This window comes from Carassius carassius, chromosome 9, assembly GCF_963082965.1.
Source record: "Carassius carassius chromosome 9, fCarCar2.1, whole genome shotgun sequence".
NCBI classification, from domain to species: Eukaryota; Metazoa; Chordata; class Actinopteri; order Cypriniformes; family Cyprinidae; genus Carassius; species Carassius carassius.
This window is the reverse complement of record NC_081763.1, coordinates 28,025,873-28,050,524: the sequence shown is the minus strand read 5'-3', so window position 1 is coordinate 28,050,524 and position 24,652 is coordinate 28,025,873. Positions and strand designations below refer to the sequence as shown.

Below are 24,652 nucleotides of genomic sequence, written 5' to 3'. Positions count from 1 at the left end.
ACAGTCAGTGTAGTGAATGTTTTTAGTGGATAACAACTATTGGTGTTTTCGTCAAGTAAAGTTATTCTATGACTTTAAAAGCCTGTGAATATAGCTTACAAGACTTGTAAGCCACCTACATGATTATGCTGCTTTTTCAAATAAAAATAAAAACTTCAGTGGTCATTCATTGTAATTGCATTTTTAATGTTAGACCAGTACTTAAAAAAAATAAATAAATTTCCTTTTGTGTTCGATAGAAGAAAGCATGTAAAAGGAAGAACTATCCGTTTAAGTCATTTACAGTTTACAGGCAACAGGTTTCGATAGTTTCCCAATTGATTGTGTAATATACAGAAGAATGCAAGACATTATTATAAAACAATAACAGTGACATGTCTAGCTCTGTATGCATGTTCAGTCTCTGTCCATTTTATGCTGCTCCAGGCCACTATCAGTTGTTCATCGAAACCAGCATGGTCGTGTTAAGCCCGTAGGGTTTAGCGTGTGTATGTTTGTGTACTTCATTCTCCCAGGCTGTGAGTGACGGTGGGAATACCTCGCGGGCACGTTCACACAGCTCGACTCAGGAGGAGGAGGAGAGGTGGAATAAAGGGAAAAGTGTGCAACAGGCTTATGGGGGCACTGAAATGATAGATAAGCTATGAGAAGAGAAATACACACTTGTTTTTAATAATATGCCTCATCCCTGGGAGTGAAAGATCTGAAGGTTTAGAGAAGTACATGTTTGTGTGAAAGCATTGAATGCGTGTCAACTCAGGCTGTCAAACGAATGAAATAAAAAAAAATTTCATAATTTCTCTGGGGGAAAAAAACATCATACTTGGCTGAAATGTATTGATGCATGGTATAAAGATGAACACTTTATATATGCCAGAATATCTCTTATTCTCATTTGCATGTATCTTCACAGCGCACTGGTCATCGCAACTGTATTTGACAGGAACATCACCTGCAGGAAGGCCGCCTCTGTGAGTTTATCCTGAAAACCTTTTTTAAAAACTGTATAAAATTTGTGAACTGGTTACAAACTGTCAGCACAAATGCTCCTTCTGTTGTATTAGTCAGAAAAGAAGGTAGTCCAACCCTAAACTGCCTGCATCTGTTGAGTCAGTGTTACACCAGTTTCACAGCACAAGTGCACCGCAAATAAAAGAGTGTTCACATTGGAAGTGTGAGCTGCGTCCTGTTTCTGATGTGAACACTCTGGGTGCCGGATAAAGATGTGATTCAGATGCATTTCTTTATAGTTGTCTTAGCGTACTAAGCTGGGATAGGAGAAGAGGCTGTGCTACAGATATTACATTTTCTGTCATTTCAATTGACTGGGTTGTACATGTTCTGCCATGCTCTGATTTTATTAATTTGTAGAATATTTGAATATTCTTTTTAATGTGATATGGATACCACAAGAAGCATTTTGAAACATTTTTATTGGTTGGAGTGTCTGTTGACACTACGTGCAAATAGCCTTGTGCAAATCTTGTTGGCAGTAACTCTGTTGCTTGCCAATGGACTGATATATCACACATTTTATATTGTTACCACTCTATTACTGTAACAGAGTGTAAAGTTGTCCTTGAAGGTCCAGGAAGAGAGTGACGTAACTTTACTGATCGGCAGGTTCAAAATGATGAAGGGTTCCCTATAAGATAGAATTCATTTATGATTTTAATAATTTAATTAACCTTACATTTAATTAAATGAAAACATTGCTTTTGCACTTTTTTTGACTTCAGATACACATTTCTTTACTATGGAAAGGATTCTAGAGTAAGGAAAATCTTTAGCATTTGGAAGTAATATCTTTCAAATTTGGTTGATGAAAACGTTTGTGCAATGGAGCCTCTAGATAGGAGAGAGTATTTTAACAGACAAAAATGACATTCTTCAGCTTTATTTTTAAGTAATGTTGCTGCATACATGAGAAATTACAGGAAAAGTAATTTTTGCTTCCTTTTCTCTGTCTCTAGGCTGCTTTCCAAGAGAATGTGGGCAGACAGGTATGACAAAAGGCAATACGCTTACATAAACACCATTCAGATCCATTACAAACACCTGCACTGATCTGTAGTGCAACAGGATGTGTTCTGTAAAGCCTGCTGAGTGCGTGTATCTCTAATCTGATCCTCCGAGATATCCTGTCTCCACAGGGCACCTTCCCCCATGGCATAGACATTCTGACAGCGGCGGACTACTTCACGGTCGGTAACCTGAATAACTGCTACTTAACTATCAGGTAAGGAGTAAGAAGGTGACAGTGTGCGACTAAGAACTGAATTGGCACATTTAATTGAACCCCATTGTTCTTCATAGTACACGCTGCAAACATTACAGCAGCAGGCAGATCGGTCATACACCCCATTCCTCAGAGCACTTCAGGTCAAAGCACAGTCACGCTATGTTTTGAATGCATCGAGGAGTAAAGGAGCGGTTACGCTGTTATGCCGTTCTTCTCATTTTCTTATGTCCCACCCTCCAGAAAAATGTCACCATTTGACTGTGGCACATTAATCTAGAGCAATGTGACAAATGCTAGCCTTAGGGAGCGAAGAGCCATGCTCAAGGCTTCCTGCGCAGCCTGCTGTTACAATGCAAGAAAATGTTGCTTTAGCTTGTTAAAGGATTGGTCCACCCAACAATGAAAATTTCTTGAAAATTATTCACCCTCAGGAGTTTGTTTCTGCATCAGAACAGATTTGGAGAAATTTAGCATTACATCACTTGTGAATGCACCAATGAAGGCAGTGAATTTTGTCCAAACAGTTGATAAAAATCATAAGTAATCAACACGACTCCAGGCAATCAGTTAAGGTCTTGTGAAGCAAAAAGCTCTGTGTCTGTAAGCAACAAATTCATCTTTAGGACATTTTCAAGTGGCTGAGACTACCTCATTCAGGCGATCTTGGACTGATTGTTTGGTGTATATCTGAGCATGTCTGGCATGTTCATATATGCCTAAACTAACAAAACTAAGGGGAAAAAATGTGCCGGGTTAGAAGCAAACTCTCTAAGCGAGCCTCCAATTGCCATCCACATACATGCATACACGCATATGAACATCCCATAACAGTTGTCACTGACATGTGACATGTGTGTCCTAAAGTACAGTAGCAAAATCAGCCTGTTGAATTCTAACAAAGATGGTGGAAAATGGTTGTGTGAGACTTTTTTTTTTTTTCAGTGTCTACATAGCTGGTTTTGATGAATACACCAAACCCTTAATTGACCACTTGGTGGCTATGAAAGTCAATCACTGGGATGGGTAAGTGTGTATACTGTTTCATGTGGATTCTTTGGTTTTGTAATTTTAGCTGAGGCTGTATTTGCTTTTTATCAGGGTGATCAGAGAGCTGGCCACAAAAGCCCTGCACAATCTAACTGTCCAGGCCCCTGAATACATGGCCAACACTGGTGAGAACAGCTCCATATGTCTGTTAATATATGCACATCTCACAACTTGTGTAGCATCTTGTCTGTATTTATGGTTTCAGTTTTACCTCAGCTGCTGCCCATGGCCACAGGGTTGGATTTACACAGGCGTCACGGCGCTATCCTGGCCTGCGCTGAGATCACTCATGCTCTCTATGAGCTTGCCACCCAGAATAATAGGTTACACCTGCTTTTCTATTGAAATTTCGCCTAACCATAATTTTATTTTATTTAATGCGTTTGTTTCCTTGTAGTTTGGTGACTGACCTTCTGTCCTCTGACACCATTGATGGCCTTAAGAACATTCATCAAAAGGTCAGCAGAATTAGTGTCTTGTTTTTTGTTTTTGTTTTTTTTTGTGAAATATAAAACAAAAGCAGTTTATTATAACTGATCCTTCCTTATGTGACTTCATTTCAGCTCTCTGACAAAAAGCAGTACAGGTAAGCACTAGCTTCGTGTCCTGGTTGTAATTGACATCATAGCTTTTAAGAGGCACTTATTTGTCTATAGGTTGTAACTGAGGTTTTTTTAATTCTTTATTTTTCCCTAGGGGATTTGGTGGAGAGCTAATGAGACCAGCTGGTAAGAAAACAAAAAAACACGATCATTTACAGTTATTCTATAGAATTGATTTGCTTCTTGTGTTGAAATGATAAACTACTATTTAAGGGTTGTGTGTTTGTGACATAAGGCAAGCTTCAATACTGTTAGAACTCATTCTATGGTAAGAGATTTGAACAAACTTAAAATGTAGCTTTCTGCTATAGACATGAATAAAACCCCAAACTGTGCGACTTGACGAGGAGAGGCTTCTACCAATTCTATTATAATTTTAGCCTACCAGACCATAAAAAGGGTGCAGAAAATCACTTAGTCCACAGTGAAGGACCAAAGCCACTCAGGGCTCAGTTTTTCGAAGATCCTCCTAAGAAGGCAGGTAGACAGCCTATCATTATGTTCACTCCAAATAATCTGATCGATCGAACATTTGATGGCCCTATGGCTTCCACACGATATAAATACATATAAATCCATTTAGGCCATTTAACTTAATGATTGCTGTCAGGATGTGAAGAGACTTTTAACCAGCATAAAAATTGGACCAAATCACCTACTCTGCCTGCCTTTAAGTGTCAAATGGCACTGGCTTTTTCAGCCCTTGGTCTTCTTCTAGTGGATGAAGAAACGGATAGAAAGACTAGTGTCTGCATGTTCCCTCATTACTCCGTCATTAATTTGTGTTTGTCAGTTCTTTTTTTTTTATTGTGTTCTCATTCACTAAGTTGAATAGCCAATCGGAGTTCTCTTTCTCGCTGAAAAGCTCTTCACAGAATTTTGAATTCAGCAAAGAGTCACGAAATGACTTTTGTCAAAAAAAAAAATTATGTCAAAATGCCCGTCTTGGTAAGTATCCTACAGCAGACATAGCCGGCTGAACGCAGGCCACTGTATCAGTGCATTCTCTTAAAGTGACAGTCTTTATAATAATCGAATAGCAGCAACAAAGAAATCACTCACTGCTCTTGATTAAAAAGCTTTTATAACTTTAATAAAGAATAATCTTTAATTTATATAGTCCAATATGCAATGCTGTTTTACATTTGATTACTTTATTACATTTCTGTACCTAAAAACTTATGCTAGACCTGCCAAAAAAAACTAAAAATCACTGTATATTGTTTGTATCTTTACTCTATTGTATTATGGGTGCTGTTGCTTGTAGTTGGATAGAATATTCTTCTTCTTCTTTTTTTATTAAAAAGTATAGTTTTTCCATAAGCACATACCGAACTGTACCGAAAACCATGACTCTAAAACCGTGAAACAAACTGAACCGTGGAAAAAGTTGAACCGTGCCACCCCTAGTGTGTGTGTGTGTGTGTGTGTGTGTGTGTATATACCGTAATTCCTCAAATAAAAGCCGGGCCCTTTATTTACCTGAACTGCAGAAGGTAACAGGCTTTTATTTGAAGCAGGCTTTTATTAGAGGCTGGCCTTTTATTTCTAATTCCATCTGTTTGATAAGTAATTGTTTTAAATAACCCATTTTAAATTAAGAGCGATAGTGTTCCAGTGGACCGAGATCATAACATTAGCACAGAATCAGTTCAGAATCAATCACCTAAAGAATCAGTTCGGTTCCGATGCTCTGTGTGTCAGTCGCCTTCACGCTGAATCACACATGCACAGTATCATCAGCTCCTCGGTTCTTGAATCGGACGCGTCCGACAGAAACGGTTCTCATTCAGTGTACTGGTGATCCGAAAACTGATGCAACCGATTCACTATAAGAGGCCCGACGTTTATTTTACTACCAGTTTTTATTTGAGGAATTACGGTATATATACATACATGCATGCATATCTAGAGTTATGTTATAATGTTTAATATTTGAAACAACCCAATAAGTTCATTAAGCTTCTTACCTTTGGGGATTTAAGAAATTTGGAGGTTGTTTCTGGTAATTCTTAAGAACATTTTATGGAATTAAAATTCTTAAGTTTTGTCTTTAGAACAATCTTAAGATAGGAAGATTCTTCTTGGTGGAGTAGTGGAGTAGTATTCATGAGATTACAGGTGTCTGAATTATTCACGGTACAAAGCAACAGAACAGAGGCTCAGTTTTTGTCTTTTTACACCCTGATCTGGTTTTCCCTTGTCTTTTTTTTTTTCTCAGTGTGTGGCCTCATTGAAAAGCTCTCTCTCTCCAAGATGCCTTTTAAAGATGATCCAGTTATCAGTGAGTCAACCAAATCTCTTTACATTTGCATGATTTAGGCGAGTTTTACTACAAATGTCTCACCAGAAAATATTTTTTTTACAATTTTTATCACATTAATTAAAAAAAAAAAAACTCTGGTTTTTCTTTTGTGTTTATGTTACTCTTATATTATTGCATTCTAGTTTATTCCATGAAGATAGCATTAGATGCTGACATGGCAATAAAAAGAAATGACTACTACTACTAATAGTAGCACAAATGTCTCATGGTGGAGTGATTGTTTGATGGATTTGTGATGCCTGCAGCTGGTTGGCAATGGCTGATAGACGACAGCTTGAAGAACCTTCACCTGTTCTCCAGCGGGGCCAGGAGGGCTATACAGGTACAGTCCATGCCTCAGCACCCAGAATGTTTTTTGTACCATCAATAGTTGCTATGAAAGTATAATGCATGTTTTCTGAAGGATGCCACACTCTCAGCACTGGCAGCGTTGTGTCAGCAGTATTATCAGGTTGAACCTGGGGTAGCCGATGTGGAAATGCAAGGTACAGGAAACTAATACACTTAAAACAAATGCTGAACAAGCACATATGGGTGTGTTTTTGGGTGTACATGTACTTTTGGCCATTTATTGTTTGTTTACATCCATTTGTTGCCATACAGATCAGCTGGTTAGTCAATACCTGTCGGGCCTGATGAGTCCCGAGGTTCTGACACGCTGTGGCTGTGCTCTCGCCCTGGGCTCACTGCCTCCGTTTATGATCCGTGGCAAACTCCAGGAGGTTAGACCTCATAACGTCTTGTCTGCTCAAGTCTGTGTCTGAACTGTTAGGTTGAGTTTGCATTCTCTTACTTGTCCCCTAGATCTTGCCTGGGCTCCAGGCAGCCTGTAAGTTTGTGCAGAAAGCGGAGAGTAAAACAGAAGCCAGAAGGGATGCGGCCACAGCCATTTCTCAGTGAGTATCAACTTCTTATGTCTCGTTTGCGCTTGAAGAACCAGTCTGCCAACGCCTGCTCCTTCCTGCAGGACCTGAAATTCATGTCTCCATTCACTGCTTTGTCCCATCTTGCACTACATGTCCATGTGTCCTGTGCTCTCTTGTCCTTCTCAGGGTGTGTATAGCTGTAGGAGTGTGTGCACAAGGCAGCCCAGACCGTGTCCTGTGTGAGGGCAACATAAGGCCTGTGTATGAAGCCTTGCTGGGCTGTATGAACGACTACAGTACGGACAGCAGAGGGGACGTCGGAGCCTGGTATGTTCACATCCCTTCTTAGACGTGCATACTTGTGTTGCACAATATGCAAAAGTGTCAAGTCACCTCTATTTATAAAGTGCTTTATACAATACAGATTGCTTCAAAGCAGCTTTGCTATGTTAAACAGGGAAATAGTGTGTCGATAATGCAAGAGGACAATAGAAAACAGTATTTTATTTTTCATTTAAAGTCGGTTTAGTCATGTCATAGTCTAGCTCAGTTCAGTTCTCTTCTAACAGTGTCTGTGCAGTCAAGTCAACAGGATTGTCAGAAATTAAGTGTCTCCAACTAAGCAAGACAAAGGTGAGAGTGGCAAGGAATCCAAACTCCATTGGTGACAGAAATGAAGAAAAAAACCTTTGGAGAAACCAGGCTCAGTTGGGGGCCAGTTCTCCTCCAGATTTACTGTTGTTCTGTAAAATAATAATAATAATTAATTATTATTTTAATATAATATTGTTTAAACAATACAAAAACACATGTATTTTTGTTTCATTAAATAGTTTAATAATAATAAAAACTATTATTGTTTGTTGTTGTTAATTTTTTTACTCCGTGTAAAGTAATAATAAAAATTAATAATAATAACTCATTATTATTACTTTATTATTTGTATTTTTTACAATACAATAGTATTACTATAGTAATACATTTCTTTGTTGAATTTTTATTATGATTTTGATGATAATAATTATTATTATTGATTAAATACAATTTTACAATACAATAGTCTTACTATGTATTTTTTGTACTTTTTAAAAATTTAATATGAAAAATATTTTTGTAATGTTATTTTTATTAAAAGAAGTGATACTACTACTTTTTTTATTTTACTTTTATTTTACAGTACTGTAGTATTAGCATTTTTAATTGGTTTGTTTAATTTTATGACTTAATAAAATAAAAATATTGTATTATTGATGTTAGAATTATTATTGTATAGTAATAACTGAATGGGTTCCATAAAAACAGCTCTTGGTTCTTGGGTGAGCTTTTCTCTGTGTCCTCATTATGTAATGATAAGTTGAATCAGTTTATAGTAACCATTTAATGTGATTATTGATCAGATAATCCAATACAATTTAGGCAATAAATAAAGAAAATAGGTAAAGATAGTTGAATTGTTTAATTTAAGAATTTAATGTATGTAATTGTTTTTAAACTGTTACTCAGTTTGAACAGAACTTTTCTTTTAGATGTATTCCTAAACATAAGAATTGTTTGCCACTGCCCTCCGGCCTGTCACTAGCTGCCCCAAGAGTGACACATTCCTCACATTCCCCACAGGTGCCTCCAGGCACAACAAACCTTCAGCATGATGCTGGAAATAATGCCTTCATGACTATCAAAACCTCATCAAATATTTGAAGCATCTTCTGTGTGGTTGTGGTTCTCTGAAAGCATGACTTTCGTTCTGTTTCAGGGTGAGGGCGGCAGCAATGAGCAGCCTTATGGACGTGACCCTGCTGGTGGTGGCGTCTGCTCCAGAGCTCCTCTCCCCTGACCTGTGAGACTCTGTCAATCTCGCTTAAATTGAGAGTTTACCTAGAAATGAAAAAGATGTCCTCATTTTCTCACCATAAGTTGTTTTAAACCTATACGAGTTCTTTCTTCTGTTGAACACTAAAGAAGATGTTTTGAAGAACCAAACAGTTTTGTAGTCCCCATCGACTTTCATAGTATTTTATAGTTTTTTTTTTCATGCTATGGAAGTCAGTTGCTACCGTAATCTGTATGGTTACACACATTCTTCAAAATATCTTCTTTTTTTGTGTTCAACAGCTGAAATAACTTCATACAGGTTTGGAACATCTTGATGGTGAGTAAATGATGACTATTTTCATTTTTGGTTGAACTATCCCTTTAACTTTAGTTGTTGTAAATGGTATGCACCATTTAAGACTGCTCTTATCTTCTGTAGTGTTCAGCGTATGATGTGTTGCCTGGCCCAGCAGGCTGCGGAGAAGATCGACCGCTACCGAGCTCACGCCGGCACCGTTTTCCTGCGTCTGCTTCACAGCACAGACCCCGCAGTACCTCACATCCCCCACCGGGAGGAGCTACTGAGCATCTTCCCTCCGTGAGTGCCACAGGGGTGTAATCACACTCAGGAGTGTGTTAATACAGTCTACTTTTACTAACACCTCTACTGCTCACTTCAAATCACTGTATTTAGGATTTGTAAAATGTGTGCGGCTGTGTATGTGCGGCTTTTTCTGCGCCAGAGAATCAGTTGCTTGTTATAGTTCAATGTATAGAATAATATTTATTTTTAATAATTAAAAATTTAAATTCTGTAATATATTTTTAAAAAATTTAAATTCTGTAATATATTTTTAAAATATAACAGTAAAGATTGCCCACCATTGCCCTCCGGAGTGCCCCTAGCATTCAAAACATTTTGAATGTGATTATGATTTTTCTGAAGAACAGCAGGCAGTTAGTTTTGGATAACATGGGACTCGTGAACAAATATCACAAAAAAAAGTGAAAAATGTAACATTTTGACCACTACTGTACCAGTGGCTTACATTATGTCATTCAATTTGGAAGGTGCACTTTTGCATTGAAGTTTCTGAAAAGTACATATTTTTATTTTCACTGCTTACAGCTTTAGATGTAGTTATGCTTATCTCTGACCCCTGGTGTTTTTTTGTTTTTTTTACGTGGGCGTAGAGAGACAGGAATCTCCCTGAACTGGAACGCGGCGTCACAGGCCTTCCCTCACATCACGCAGCTGCTGCGGCTGCATCAGTACCAGTACCACACGCTCCTGGGCCTCACTGTGTCTGTGGGTGGCCTCACCGAATCTACAGTAGGTTGCATCACATCAGTTGCAACTCGGTTGAAAATCTTGATTAAAAGTAAACATGTAATATAACCAGACCATAGCAATCAGAGTAAGCATACAAGGCAAACAGTGAGGTCACAGAAATGAATCAGTTAGAATAAATTGCATGGTGAGAAAAAAAACACAACAGTGACCTACAGAGGGAGCCTTCGACACTGTTCTCCAGAGAGTCTGTCTATGGTGACCGCGGTCAGGAGTGTGAATAGTTTCAGGGAAAATGAGACTATCAGACCATGTAGCTTTACTTTGCATTGCTTCATTTCAGATTTGCAAGAATTGCAACACAAAAGTGGTGCGTTATTTTGGGTTTTCAAAAATAAGCTGGTGTTGAAACGCTTGGGTGTTTTAAGAAAATTCCTGACATGTGTTTGAATAAACTGACATTTTGCCACAAATGCAAATCTGTGCCCATCCTGGCCTCAAAGTGCACAGGGTGTAAATGGCTTAGAGGCAACACCACAACGCCTCCAGCAGGCCAGGATTCATTTAAAACAATTTTATCTGGAACCGAGCAGGCGGGATTGGCACCATTTCTCTTCACGTTTGCGCTCATTCTTTAAGTGGTGACTGACATTTAAAATGTCTGTTTTCAATTTAAATGTATTTTAAAATAGAATTAGTGCCTTGATGCGAAGCAGAATTCATATGATGCTAAAAAGAATCAATTATTTTGAGCAGTCATTACTCCAGTCTTCACTGTCACATGATCCTTCAGATAGCATTCTTATACTGCACAAAAAAAAAAAAAAAAGTGAAGTGACATTCAGCCAAGTATGGTGACCCATACTCAGAATTTTTGCTCTGCATTTAACCCATCCGAAATGCACACACACAGAGCAGTGAACACACACACACACACTGTGAGCACACACCCGGAGCAGTGGGCAGCCATTTATGCTGCGGCGCCCATAAATGGGGGGTTAGGGGGTTGGGGTTACATGCACTCCCCCCACCCACAATTCCTGCCGGCCCGGGACTCGAACTCACAACCTTTCGATTGGGAGTTCGACTCTCTAACCATTAGGCCACGACTTCCCCAAAGAACAACAAGAAACATTTCTCAGTATTATCAATGTTGAAAAAGGTTGTGCTACTTAATATTTTTGCATAAACAACAACAATAAAAAAGAACAAACAACAAACTTTCAAATGGTAGTGTATGTTTTTATTATTGCTCATTTTAGGATTGGAGATTTGATTAAAAAAGGGGTTATTGAATAAATATCAGCTAATTTGTCCTTTTTATAAAATGACAGGGTTAGTTGATGTTGTAAAATCTTATTTGTATAAATAAAGTGTGGTAGATATAGATTTTCTAGATAGTGTTTTAGGCTCAGTGCCTCTGCTCCAGTGGCTGTTGGGACATCATCTTTGAGCATGATTCTAAGTCCTTTTGTTATTTATAGAGTGGAAGTCGTGGCCTAATGGTTAGAGAGTCGGACTCCCAATCGAAAGGTTGTGAGTTCGAGTCCCGGGCCGGCAGGAATTGTGGGTGGGGGGAGTGCATGTACAGTTCTCTCTCCACCCTCAATACCACGACTTAGGTGCCCTTGAGCAAGGCATTGAACCCCCAACTGCTCCCCGGGCGCCGCAGTGTGTGTGTTCACTGCTCTGTGTGTGTGCATTTCGGATGGGTTAAATGCAGAGCTAAAAATATGTAAATATTTCACACTATCTTGAAAAAAAAATATTTGCAAGTTAAGTTGTGAGGTACAATTTATATACATTTATCATTTTCATACACAGTCACATACAACTAGATGCTTTTGAAGAAGCACTGTTGACAGTCTCGACTCATTTGGTGCTTAAAAACACTTTTTACAATTTAGAAGTTCTATATGTAAATGCAAGACCAAGTAGTTAAGTATTTTAGTTTTTAGTATTTTGTAATTATAATTAATTTATATTAAAAATGCATTTATGTTGTTAATGGAATCTATGAAGAAATTAAAATGAAAGTCACAATTCACTATTAACTATGACTTTTGCCTCAAAATCCTTATTTGCTGCCTATAAATAGTTAGTTAGGTAGTTGTTAAATTTAGGTATTGGGTAGGATTAAGGGATCTAAAATATGGTCATGCAGAATAACGCATTTAAATTACTAATAAACAGCCAATATGCTAGTAATATGCATGCTAATAAGCAACAAGTTATTAGTGAGAGTTGGTGCCTAAACTAAAGTGTTACCAATTATAAGTAATATAATTTTAACCATTACTGTGGCAGTCTGTCACTAGTGAAAATCTGCTTGTGTGTGTGTCTGCAGGTGCGTTATTCCTCTCAGTCTTTATTTGAGTACCTGAAGGGCATTCAGCAGGATGCCACAGTGCTTCAGCAGTTTGGAGACACATTGTTATGCATCTTCAGGGATAACCTGCGCAATGACAGGTATAACATCAATGCAGAACACAACATAGCCCCGAAACAGCTGAATGTGTCATACAAATACAGGGTGGAAGAAGTGGGCTGCTTCTGTCTCAGTATGGGTCATTTTACATCTTGGTAATGGGTTATATGCTTGGAAATCCATAAAAATGCTTTATTTATTAATTAACAATATTGTAATGTCTATTTTTGACTTTTTTGGAACTTAAACCAAATCATAAGATTATATTTTGTATTTATATTGTGTGTTTTTATTCGCCTACAGAGTCTCTGTACCTTTGCTGAAGATGGTGGACCAAATCCTTGCTAACGGCTGCTTTGAGCTCTTCGCCAGCGAGGAGAGGTGAGCGTGGGAAAGCCCAGTGTACATTACTGCCTCCCTTGGCTCAGATACACAAACCATCCCAAGCTCGGCAGGAGAGATTATATCATGACAGAAATCCACAGAAAGGACTCACACAGGGAACCTTTGAGAGAACTTAAGATGAGCCCGGCCAAGTCATGTGTTGAAACGGGGCGGCCGAGGGTGGATATGTGCATTGGTTTGTTTTATTCTGATGTAATTTCTCTGTTTTCAGCCATCCGTTCTGCGTCGAGCTGCTGGCGCTCTGTAAAGAGGAAATCAAGAAATCCAAAGATGTCCAGAAGTTGTTGTCGTGTGTAGCTGTGTAAGTTGCATTTCCTGCACACTGCAGATGTATTGGTCTGTAACAAGTTGGGTGTGCACCTTAGAAATAATCACCATTTTTATATTGAGCCCATGAGATGTAAAAATCTGACATGAATCTTAGCATGTAATAAAATATGATATGTGTATTGTTACTTCTGTAAAACCATATTAAGGCAAGGCACTACAGGCAAAAACATTTTGCTATTTTTGGCTACTTTGGGCTATTTGGTCCTTCTTTAACATGATTCAGATTAGTGTAAAGTAAACATCAAAATACTTCTAAGTGCATTTTATCTATTTTTGTCTGTCAATTTCAATTATCAGGCATAGCTTTAAATCTTTTTTCTCAGAATGAGTTATTTCTCCTGAAACGGAGGCAGAAATCTCCCCTTCAGTAGCACTTGTGTACAACAGACCTTAAAGTTGTATTCCTATCTGTATTCAGAAGGATTTTTCAGAGGAATTTGTGTGTATCATTTGCCTGATTTCATATATTTTATTCCAAAAACAACCTGTTTTTCTGATTCATGCAGTAGTAAAAAATATCCAAAAACTCAAAAAAAAAAAAAAAAAAGGAATTTTGAACCTGGCTTTATTCGGTGTTCAGATATATTTTCTGGAAATGTTTGCAAATTAGTGAGCTACAAGTACGGTTATTTCTACAAGATACTCCACTCCAATTAGTTATTTCTATAAAAAAAATTTTTTTACCCTATTCACCTGGGTTGTCTTGCCTTAAATTATTAATTTTATTATTAATTATAAGTATTCCTTCAAGCAGTGCTTTCAGAATCTTTTTAAGTACAGAATTTTTTTAAGTAAAAACATTGAGTGTATTGGCTTTTAATATTATGTGAAACTTACAAAAAAAAAAAGAAAAATTATCCTTACCACCGCATACATTTCTAAAATAAATAAACTAAACAAATCATGATTTATTTTCAAATTTCTTCATCAATGTTTAATAAATCTCTTTTTCTGCTATCCCCGTTTAACCTTAATCTTTGTTTTCAGACATTTTTGAAAACAAATTTTCAAAGATGTGATTTTAAATGTGTCTTCTGCTTTTAGTGTGATCTCTGTTGTGATTGGGCATTATGTCTGAGCTCTCTCTGATTGGCTCTCTGACCGTAGGTTCTGTGGAATGGTGCAGTTCAAGGGGGATGTGAGGGAGAAGGTCTTAGTGCAGCTGTTGATGTTGCTCTGTCACCCCTTCCCTGTGGTGAGTCCATTAGCAGGCCACTTCAGTCCAGACTTATGTTGTGTCCCAGATTTAATTCTGACTCCGTTGTCTCTCTTGGGTCTGAAGATCAGGAAGACGACTGCCAGCCAGGTATACGAGATGCTCTTGACCTATGACGATGTCATTGACGATGATCAGGTGCTGGCTGATGTCATGGCCTCACTTAGTGACACTAATTGGTGAGTGTTGACATGGGGCTTTATGAATGATTATGATGAGGATTCAGAACAGCTACCGTTTTAATGGTCGTTTCTTGTTTCCTGTATCAGGGAAAGTGACATGGCCACAGTGCGGACCCACAGGAATCAGCTCTGTGATTGGTTGGGAGTGCCCAGGCCAGTTCTGGTAACCAAGGTAACACATTTAGACGACTAAAGGTTTTATGGGAGAACATTTTGTATTGTGGCGGCTGTTGATTCATACCATATCTGACATCCAGATGCTGCTTCCAGCGTTACTCATCCACTGGTGGGTGAACAAGGGGTTTTTTGAGCATTAGTGGGTGTTCAGTTCTCCTAAACGGGCACAGAAACCATTAGGTTTTGGTTACGGGAAAATGTGTTAATAATCTGTGATTTAATATGACTTTCTCAGAAGATATGAAGACTGGCTGTCTCAAGATCTGTTTGTTCACATGCTTGAATGCACAATGCAGTCCATTGCAACTGTGAAATAGATGAGCTGTCATAATGATAATAGTGGTCCACTGTGAAAAATAATATAATAATACATATGTACAAATAATGGGTTTGTAGACTACAATTCAAAGGTTTAGGATCAGTAAGATGTATTTATTTTAAGAAATTAATACTTTTATTCAGCAAGGATGAGTTAAATTGATAATCCTGGAGGAAAAAAGAAAAATCGCTGTTTCCACAAAATATTAAGCAGCACAACTGGTTTAAACAATGATAATACTAAGAAATGATTCTTGAGCAGCAAATCAGCATATTAAAATGTTTTCTGAAGGAACCTTATCAACATCTATTAGAAAACGAATATACTCAGAATATAATATCTTCACATCAATCACCTAAACCTAAAAAAAAAATATATATATATATATATATATATATATATATATATATATATATATATATATATATCATGTTTAATATCATTTAAAAGTGGTGCTTTTTTGCATTCATCTTCTCTTTTTTTCCAGACTTCACCCGCATAAATCTGTTCCTACCAGACGGCCGCTTTGCACTGCATTCTGTGCGGACGTCAGAGACAGTGTCCATATGTCCTGTGCTGTCAGATACTGTTGTCCATCTAACAGTATCAGACCTGTCATCATTCAATTCTTAAATAAAGTGTCTTGAAACTCAGTTAAGCTTAGTTTACAGCACTGTAGATGCAGTTGTGTAGTGATGCTCTCTGTTTTAGTGCACTTGTGGAAATATTGCAAACTATTGATGTCATGATTATAAATGATTTTTCGTGTACAGATCATAGCATGTCTTTCGGAGTCATAATTTACTCACCGTCAGTCAGAGTTGAACTGGAAAATGTATCAGTCTTTTGAGGCTGTGCTTTTCAATAAACATGTTGAGACTGGTCCCCAATCTTATTCCAATTTACTGACTCGGGTCATTATACTTTTAAGGTGGATTTTTGATACCTTAAAAAGCTTTCTGATACTTTAACTGTATTTTTGTCCTATTTGGAACTTAATAGTGAGCAAGCTGCATCAGGATTATTTGAAATACTTTTGCTCCAAAGAAAAAAATCGTGGGAGGGGAAAGACATTAGGGTGAGCAGATAATGACACATTTTTGTAGGCCGATTATTTTCTTCTCTCACACCCTCGAACAATTAGTCCCCCTCCCCCACTTCCATCACAGCCAACACAACAGCTTTCCAGGCGTGCAATTTAGCAATGAAACTCAATCTAATCCACCTCATTATACTCCAGGGAAAGCTGTAACATTTATAGCAGAGGAAGCCCTGGCAGTGGACAGATGCAGCTTGGCGACGTGTAGCCGAGTGGTTGATGCCGGACGAGGAAGCCTGGCGCTCTCTCACACTCAGACCAACCCACCTCGCCTCTCACTTCGGGCACAGGCTTTACTGGAGCTTAGAGAAGAACCCACATGGTCTCAAAATACACAACAGCACTCCTGGCTAAAACAAAGGTCTGATTGTTGAGTTGAAGCCTTTGGTGGATGGGGTCTCATTCTTTTAGAGAGGCACAGTAGATGAAGTAGTTCAGTTTAGATTACTGTCCTCACATTCCCCCTGAACGTTCAGTAGTGTTTGTCTTTTCTTGTATTAAAAATAATAAGATTTTGACATCATTTAGTTACCTGCATGTCGTTCTGTATTATTTTCTTACATCAAAAAACACAAAGTGATGGTGATTTATACTGAAAAAGAAATCCATTTGCACATTATTCTGTCTCTTGTGCTTTCCTGTATGATAGCTTGATCTGATGGGCAGACCAAACTTATTCACTGATTTTCCCCTCAAATCAAATTCACAATTGAGTTCTCGCCTTTCAGATGTATCACGTCATGTATGAAGGCAAATACAATCGAGGTTATATGCAACCCACATCTGTATTCTGTAAAAAAAGGTCACATCACTTCCAGTTCAGATCTTATCTACATGCAGCATTGAATAAGCAGCTGTTTTACTCAAGATGCTTTGAAAGGAGATCGCAAAGATGAGCATAACTGGTGTCCGGTACATATACAGATTGTTATTTCTTCTCACTAACATTCAGATATTATAAAATTAAGTAAAACGCCAACAAAAACAAGTAGCTAGGTTAGCTGGTACCTTAAAAGATTTCCCTTTGGAAGACATTTTTAAATGTTATTATTGTTTGCCTTACTACAGAGTGTTCATCATCAATATGCTTGAGTTTTTTATGAGCTGAAAGAATATCAGTAAGTGTGTGTGTGTGTAGCTGAGTGTGAAATCATCATAGGTTCTAAAAGAGAATAGCTACGTGCCTTACAAGGACATATATCTTAAGTATGCATTTCCTTTTGTCACAATCTGCAGCTCAAATCTATATGGCTGTCGACCTTTTTCTTGCAAGAAAATAAATCTTTAAAAGACTTGTGTCTTATACCTTTATTGAAATAAAATTTCCATAACAATCACCATCAGTTTAAATAGCTTTTAACACTTTCTCAGACGAGTGGATGCGAAGATACCTGTTTTCTGATTCGGTCAGGTGACTTGAAACATATCCTCCATTGGTTCTCACATGTGTGCAATTCTAATACTACAGGTTTGAAAAACAGCACATTTTGGTTTCTCAAATAAGGCTAATGTATGACTTTAGAAGACTTGAAGTGTAACGAACATGCCGAATGGACTAATTAAGATACTTTTATGATGTTTTTGAATTTTGTATAAATCATCATCCATTTTCCTTGTATGTATAACAGAAGTTCGTACATTCTTTTGTGTTTCATGGAAGATAATGAAAATATTAAAGGGTCCACCCATAAATGAACATTCTATCATCATTTACTCACCTCATGTATTTCCGAACTTGTATGACTCACTTTTTTTAGGAATTCTAGTATCCAAGTAATTTAGGTGATTTCCAATGTATGTACAAAAACACTCTCACTTTCTCGAAATATCTAATGTTGTGTTTGGCAGAAGGAAATAAGCCATATGGGGTAGGAATTTTACAGTATGATGGTGAATAAATGCTAACAAATTTTTAGGGTGAACCATCCCTTCAGATTTTACTAATAAGCTGGTTAGATCATCGTGACTATTTTTTGTTGTTTAAAAGTTGGTAATAATTGCTGGCATTTTAATGGAAAAGCAGATTCAGAAATTAAAAGATTATTAAGGTTACAGAGTATGTTCTGGGGTAATAATAGGTCTTGGAAAAACCACTGGGGGTTTTTCATTTAAAAAGGCAAGATTGGGTTTTCATAAAAATATATAATATCTAAAGATATTTTCGGTATACCATTATAAATAGCACCAGTTAAGCAAGCCAATTATGTTTATTATTATTATTCCCTTTTCACAAGGCGTCTCCATCATAGTCTCCACAGAATCAAAGGGCCTTTGTTACTAAACCAGCCTAAAATAAAGAAGAACTGAGCTTAAATTGTCTTAGTGGAGACCAGGGACACAGTTGCATGATGTCCTTGATGAGTGTCTCCATCTAAATTACATCGATTACATATATGATATAGAGACAATATAATGAAAATGACTCATACCCTCCAGACAAGATGCAATGAAATTTTCCAGTGACAAGTAATTTGTCTCTCCAGAGTGAAAACAACATTGTTATTCAATGCAGCACGATCCCAGCAAAACAACATTTGATTAAAATGTTAGGGGATATTAGACTATTAGATTAGACTAATGAAGTTGCAAAATGTGTAGAACATATGAACTTTGAACTATGAAATATGATTATTTTTTGTAGGAATACTAAATTTTTTGTAGTATGATTGTGATTCAAGTGACCAGATAAACCTATGGCAATGTTCTTTTTCATTTGTAAATTCTCACTGGAACTTACGCTACGCCTACGTCCTACGTCATCCACTGAAACGCCACTCTCTCATGAATTCACATACAACAGTTAGCGGAAGCTAGAGATTATGGTTTATAAAGTTTTAAATATGGATATTTTTCTTACACAAATGCTTCGCTTCAGAAGGCCTTTATTAACCCCTCGGAGCCATGTGGAGCACTTTTTATTATGGACAGATGCGCTTTTTTGGGCTTCAAAATCTCGACCCATTCACCAGGACCATTTTTAATATAACTCAGACTGGATTCGTATGAATGAATAAAATCATATATGGCTTGAGGATGAGCAAATGAGGTCATTTTCATTTTTGGGTGAGTTATCTCCTGTGTTTTACCATAGAAAACCATAGCGCATTGCATTCATATTCTGTGCTCATCAGCTTGCCTGTATAGAGTATGCATGATCAACAAGGTGTTTACTAAATTAGATTTTTTAATATCACTGTTTAAATACATTAAGGCACTAAAGTGGTTTTCACATTATACGTTTTAAAATTTCCAGCTGTTTTTAGAAATTGAAATATTGCGGCGAGTGGTTTATATGGATTGCAAATGACCAAAAATGTTTTGTTCTTGTATCTTTGCATTTATTTATTTATTTATTTATTTATTTATTTATTTATTTATTATACTTTTTTTTTGAGAGGTGATCTAAATATTTTCTTGGAAACATGGAAAAATGATTCCATGTCCCTGTCCCAAATGGCACACTTCATGTGCACTTGTGGTCTTGCAATGGCTGCCGTGTGTACTTGTGTATGTCCATTAAGTCCATGGCACTGTAGGTTTTAGTTTTTGTGAGCACCCTCTTTGCAGCAGCTATGCACACTTCTTCCGAGCCCGCACTGACTTTCAAACCAAACAGTCAAAGCGTCATTACTTCACGCAAGTGTGGACTTCAAGTGTGGGTTTAGTGTTTAGTGTTTAGAATGTTTTGCCCTGACTGAAAACTGTGTATTATATATGTTTTTTCTCTCAATAACACAAGGAACACACAATAAAAATGACAGATGTGAGAAAAGAGCAGTTAAGAAAGCATATAGATCCTAAAGATTATTTAAATATGTTTGCACCAGATCTGCTATTTGGCACTCCAGTCAGTTACAGTTTTGTCATTTATAAATGTTGTGACATCTGTCTCTGCTTAAACTGGTTTAGACAAAAGCTTAAATTTGCATTGAAGAGGAAGCTTTTATCACTTCTTCCTATCAAATTGCATACGTTTGGGACTGACTCAGATTTTTATTAAACGCTGTCATTATAGAAAGTTTCTTCCATCACTTCTGTGCAAAGGCAGTCTCCATACACCTTACACAAACCCTGGGTGTTTAGTTAGTATGAGGTTTTTCACCTCCTCCAATTCAACCTTTTCTAATTCGAATTTAATTAATTTTGAGGGGAGCGAGATGGAAAGTTCTGTTAGTAATTCTGAGACGTGAGTGTTTTTCTGTGGCTGGTTTTCTGGAATAGCGAGGGGCTCTGCTACAGTGCCGAGAGTCAGGAAGAATGCTAATAATTCTGAAAGGCTTACAGTTGGCCGACAGTAGCCATGGCGATGGCTCCCGTACAATGGAGGCCTTTTAAAGAGGCTGATGGGAAGGGGGGCTGTTTTCATCCTCAGTGATATTGCGACAGGACATTTTTCCACTTTCCCTTGAGCTGTTTGTTATAGGATTAGCTGCCGCCCAAAGTGATCTGCACTTTTCTGAGGTTAAAATCTCTCTTTTAATAGTGTTTTAATAAAGTTCAAGCTGCTCTCTTTACAAGAAGGGAGCATTAATTGCTTAGATTCATGTTGACTACATGGCCAAAATGTGTAGATACCTGTATGTGCTTGTTGAATATAAGCAGATGGTTGTCCAAAACCAGTTCAACTCTTCCGGGGAAAGGTTTTTTTTTTGCTCTCTTCATATGAATAAGTGCATCCCATATTGCACTGCATAACTGCACCTCTGAGAGTTACACACACATATGAATGAATAACAGCTTTCATCTCTGCACCACACAGACGATTCAGTTCTCACATCACACAAAGGCCATGCCAAGTACTACCAGAAAGATAGCACACATACTGTACATATCAGAGACGTCTATTTGATGTGTTTACATTTGGAAGAGATGGTTTTTTAGAGTGTTTGCTCATCTGCAGTACGTCTATAGGACATTTCCTATCAGATATCAAATAGACATTTAGAAAATGTCTTTAAGGTGTTTATGATTTATAAAATATGTCAAATTGACATCTTAAAGATGTCTTTCAGATGCTTTCCAGATGAAGCGATATTTAACAGACATCTTGCAGACGTACCTGTGCTATCTGTGTGTAGCCGAAACATATTTCTTCTCCACTCTGCTCCTCCAGACCTTGTGAATTAGATTATAATCTACTTTCCTTTATTTGTGTTCTTGAAAAAAAGAACAATGTGCGCTCTTGTAGGGAGCAGCATTTGCAGCATGTACCTCAGAAAGGATGGAAAGTACATCTGAAGGTATGAGTAATTTGATATCATGCAAATAATTTCACAATATAGTTCAGTTCAAACAAACATATATATATATATATATATATATAGTTTAACCATTCTCTTTTTTTGAGAAGTATAAGACTGATTAAAAAACAGCAGAGCATTAAAACTGCTTCAGAAACCATTAAAGTATGTTGATAAAATAATAAGAAATGTCTCTTGAGCATCAACTCATATCGTATGATCTTATGATCATCTTTGCATCATAGGAATAAATTACATTTTAACATATATGCAAATAGAAAGCAGTTATTTGAAATTGTATTATTATTATTTCACAATATTGAAATTTTTTCTGTATTTTTGGTGAGCATAAGAAACATTAAGAAATCTTAATTTATATATATATATATATATATATATATATATATATATATACTTGTAGCTTAATGTCACTCTTGACAAGTTTGGATTTCTTGAAATCATATCATGCACATTTTAATTTGTGAAATAGTCATATTGGCTTCACAGACTCACTGATGGTTGTGATATTTTTAAAGTTGATTGAAATATTCTTTATCCTTGTTCTTGTTGGATAATCAATCGAATGAACATGTTTTATGTTTCCAGCACAAATTGAGACAAACTGAATTTGAAATGGATAACTATACTAAAAAATAAGGACACAAAATATTTTTTCACGAAGCATGAGCAGATGTTCCACTTTTGTGGTGTATTGTGTGTGTAATGATATTCTTGTACTTATCCCAAATGATGATTTCCACATGGATATTCATTTTTTATTTGCTATGTTTATTTCAGCAGTTTCTAATAGGAACCATCTCTTCTGTATTTCATTAAATAGAAGGATCGGACAGTGAGTCATAAATTCAGCCCTGTTGGACACAGCCAAGGTAACTGCACATGTGGGGCTCTGTATAAAATCTTTCTAAATAGTGGGATGTTTAATTACACCCAGAGGTAACTACAACACATGAGTCCTGAAGATCCCAACACTCAGTGAGAGAGAAATTACACCCTGTGCTGATAAAGACCGGTTGGTGAGTCCTTTGTAATAATTAGATATATAAGAAAATATCACATCCCAAATTTTGGGGGCATTTTAGAAAACTGTTTACAGAAAGAAAGTTTTGCCTGAGCTCATTGTTTTAATACAACATGGCAGCTGCCTGTGTTAATAAATTTCAAAGGCTAGTAAAAGAGGAAAATAACATTTTATCATCATACAGAGTTAAGACTTTATTAAAGAGATAATTTTCCAAAAACATGAAAAACTAACTGAGCGAACTGTGAGAGAATCATGATTTCATAACACTGCTGTTATAATACCAATGAGCCATTGTTTGTTTTAAGATAAGGATTTCTGTTTCAAAAAGATCATGTTTTCAGATCTCATGCCCCGTGTGTGATGCAATAGGAATCTACAGGAAATGTTTTTAGGAAATAGATATGAAAGTCTCGCCCGTTCATCATCATGTTACCATCTATCAGAGCTAGCAGACTCCGTGACTCAAACAAGAGGACCCAGTGCCAAAAACGCGGATCTCTTCTAGATAAAAAAAAATCTATGGACATCCACAGATGCTTCATTTTCGAAAATATAGAGGCCCAAGAAAAGGTATCTTACTGTGACGATGGCCAAATAATGTAATTATATGATTGAAATACCAGTTATGTTGTAATTATATGATTACAGTCGAAATAGCAGAGATGCTATAATTATGATTATGACAGCTGATGCGGTCATTCTCCAGAAAACCACAGTCCTTATATCTTTCCAAAAGCCTTAATGAACAGTTTGAGAGGCATGCACTCCCTGCCTTAGAAATTGCCACGTTGTTTTAGGAATTATAGTAATTTTGGGACAGAGGCTGCTGGATCGCATCGGGAATGTGGGCTAATTGCTAAGTCGTATGCTTTTATAGACCACAGGTTAATGGGCAGGCCGTTTTTTTATAGTGCATGTGGAGGGACGCCTATAGATTATCTTGCTAATTGACTTGAGAGGTCAGGTTCAGTTGCTGACATGCAGCTGATGTCGAATCTAGACTAGCTAATGAGGTCATACATTACTTTAATTGACATGTTTTAGCTATATTGATTTTTCAGGTTAGCAATGTGTTGTTCTCACACCTTTTTTATACTTCTTTTTTATGCACATCTAAAATAAAATGTGAACAGAAGATTCACTCAGAATTTCCTCACCTTGTTCCAAACCTGTTTGACTTTCTTCTGTGGAGAGAGAAAAAAAGGGGGGAATTCTGAAGACTGCACTGGTTACTTATTTCCATATAGTATTTCATCTTTTAAAATGTAAAAGCACCATGAAAGTGTAATAAAGGTACTCCAGTAGAGTACTGTAGTTGCATGAACAAGAGTGCAATCTGTAGCACTTTACAATATGGTTGCATTTGTAAACATTAGTTAAATATTTTTATATTTAACTATTAGTAAAAATATTTTTAAATCATTCATTAATTAATGCTAATTTTAATATTGACTAATACTTTATTAAAATCAAAAGTTGCATGTGTCCATGAATGACAGAGCTTTTAGTTTTGGGTGAACTGTCCCTTTAAAATCAATGTCATTATGCCTTGTGTCATAACACCCATGCTGTTGGTGTTTGAATGAGTTCTTCTCATATGTTTATCTTATCATGTTAAAAAAGATTAGTTACTGAATCCTGTGCTGGTAAATGAATACTGCGGCTTCCTGTGTCTTTGTCCTCTTTGAATCTCTGGTCTTGGCTTCTGATAAAGTAGACTGCCCCCAATTAGCTTCTCATTTCGTTGTCACTCTCTGTCTGAAGTTACCAAATTCCTGTGTGTGTGTGTGTGTGTGTGTGTGTGTGTATGTATATGTGTGTGTGTGCATGTCAGATATTCCAGGAAGAGTAAGGCCAGAAACATACTTTATGCAATTATATAAATGTACATAAAAGTCCCACGTACTGTTTTCTTGTGTTACTGTTGCAGAAACAATCATCAATACACTCGAGGCACCCATAAAGTTGATTTCAAATATGTTTGTTATCAGTTTTTTAAATTGTGGCATACTGAATATTGTTGCA

The 24,652-nt window shown here is 36.9% G+C and overlaps 1 protein-coding gene across 1 annotated transcript in view; it reads left to right on the top strand.

Annotated features, from left to right (window-relative positions):
- The window catches only part of tbcd (tubulin folding cofactor D), a 29,381-nt gene extending 13,243 nt beyond the window's left edge, over window positions 1-16,138 (top strand). Inside the window, exons 15-39 of the mRNA XM_059558781.1 lie at window positions 914-971; window positions 1,974-2,003; window positions 2,154-2,239; window positions 3,185-3,265; window positions 3,341-3,414; window positions 3,495-3,612; window positions 3,687-3,747; window positions 3,853-3,875; window positions 3,986-4,017; window positions 6,113-6,175; window positions 6,463-6,539; window positions 6,621-6,702; window positions 6,821-6,939; window positions 7,022-7,113; window positions 7,270-7,410; window positions 8,837-8,920; window positions 9,335-9,493; window positions 10,090-10,228; window positions 12,534-12,655; window positions 12,918-12,995; window positions 13,231-13,320; window positions 14,457-14,544; window positions 14,632-14,744; window positions 14,835-14,919; window positions 15,731-16,138. Of these exons, the coding sequence (XP_059414764.1) occupies window positions 914-971; window positions 1,974-2,003; window positions 2,154-2,239; window positions 3,185-3,265; window positions 3,341-3,414; window positions 3,495-3,612; window positions 3,687-3,747; window positions 3,853-3,875; window positions 3,986-4,017; window positions 6,113-6,175; window positions 6,463-6,539; window positions 6,621-6,702; window positions 6,821-6,939; window positions 7,022-7,113; window positions 7,270-7,410; window positions 8,837-8,920; window positions 9,335-9,493; window positions 10,090-10,228; window positions 12,534-12,655; window positions 12,918-12,995; window positions 13,231-13,320; window positions 14,457-14,544; window positions 14,632-14,744; window positions 14,835-14,919; window positions 15,731-15,745 (2,110 nt within the window). The 3' untranslated portion in view covers window positions 15,746-16,138. The remainder of the gene's footprint in view (window positions 1-913; window positions 972-1,973; window positions 2,004-2,153; window positions 2,240-3,184; window positions 3,266-3,340; window positions 3,415-3,494; window positions 3,613-3,686; window positions 3,748-3,852; window positions 3,876-3,985; window positions 4,018-6,112; window positions 6,176-6,462; window positions 6,540-6,620; window positions 6,703-6,820; window positions 6,940-7,021; window positions 7,114-7,269; window positions 7,411-8,836; window positions 8,921-9,334; window positions 9,494-10,089; window positions 10,229-12,533; window positions 12,656-12,917; window positions 12,996-13,230; window positions 13,321-14,456; window positions 14,545-14,631; window positions 14,745-14,834; window positions 14,920-15,730) is intronic.
- The last annotated feature ends 8,514 nt before the right edge of the window (window positions 16,139-24,652 follow it).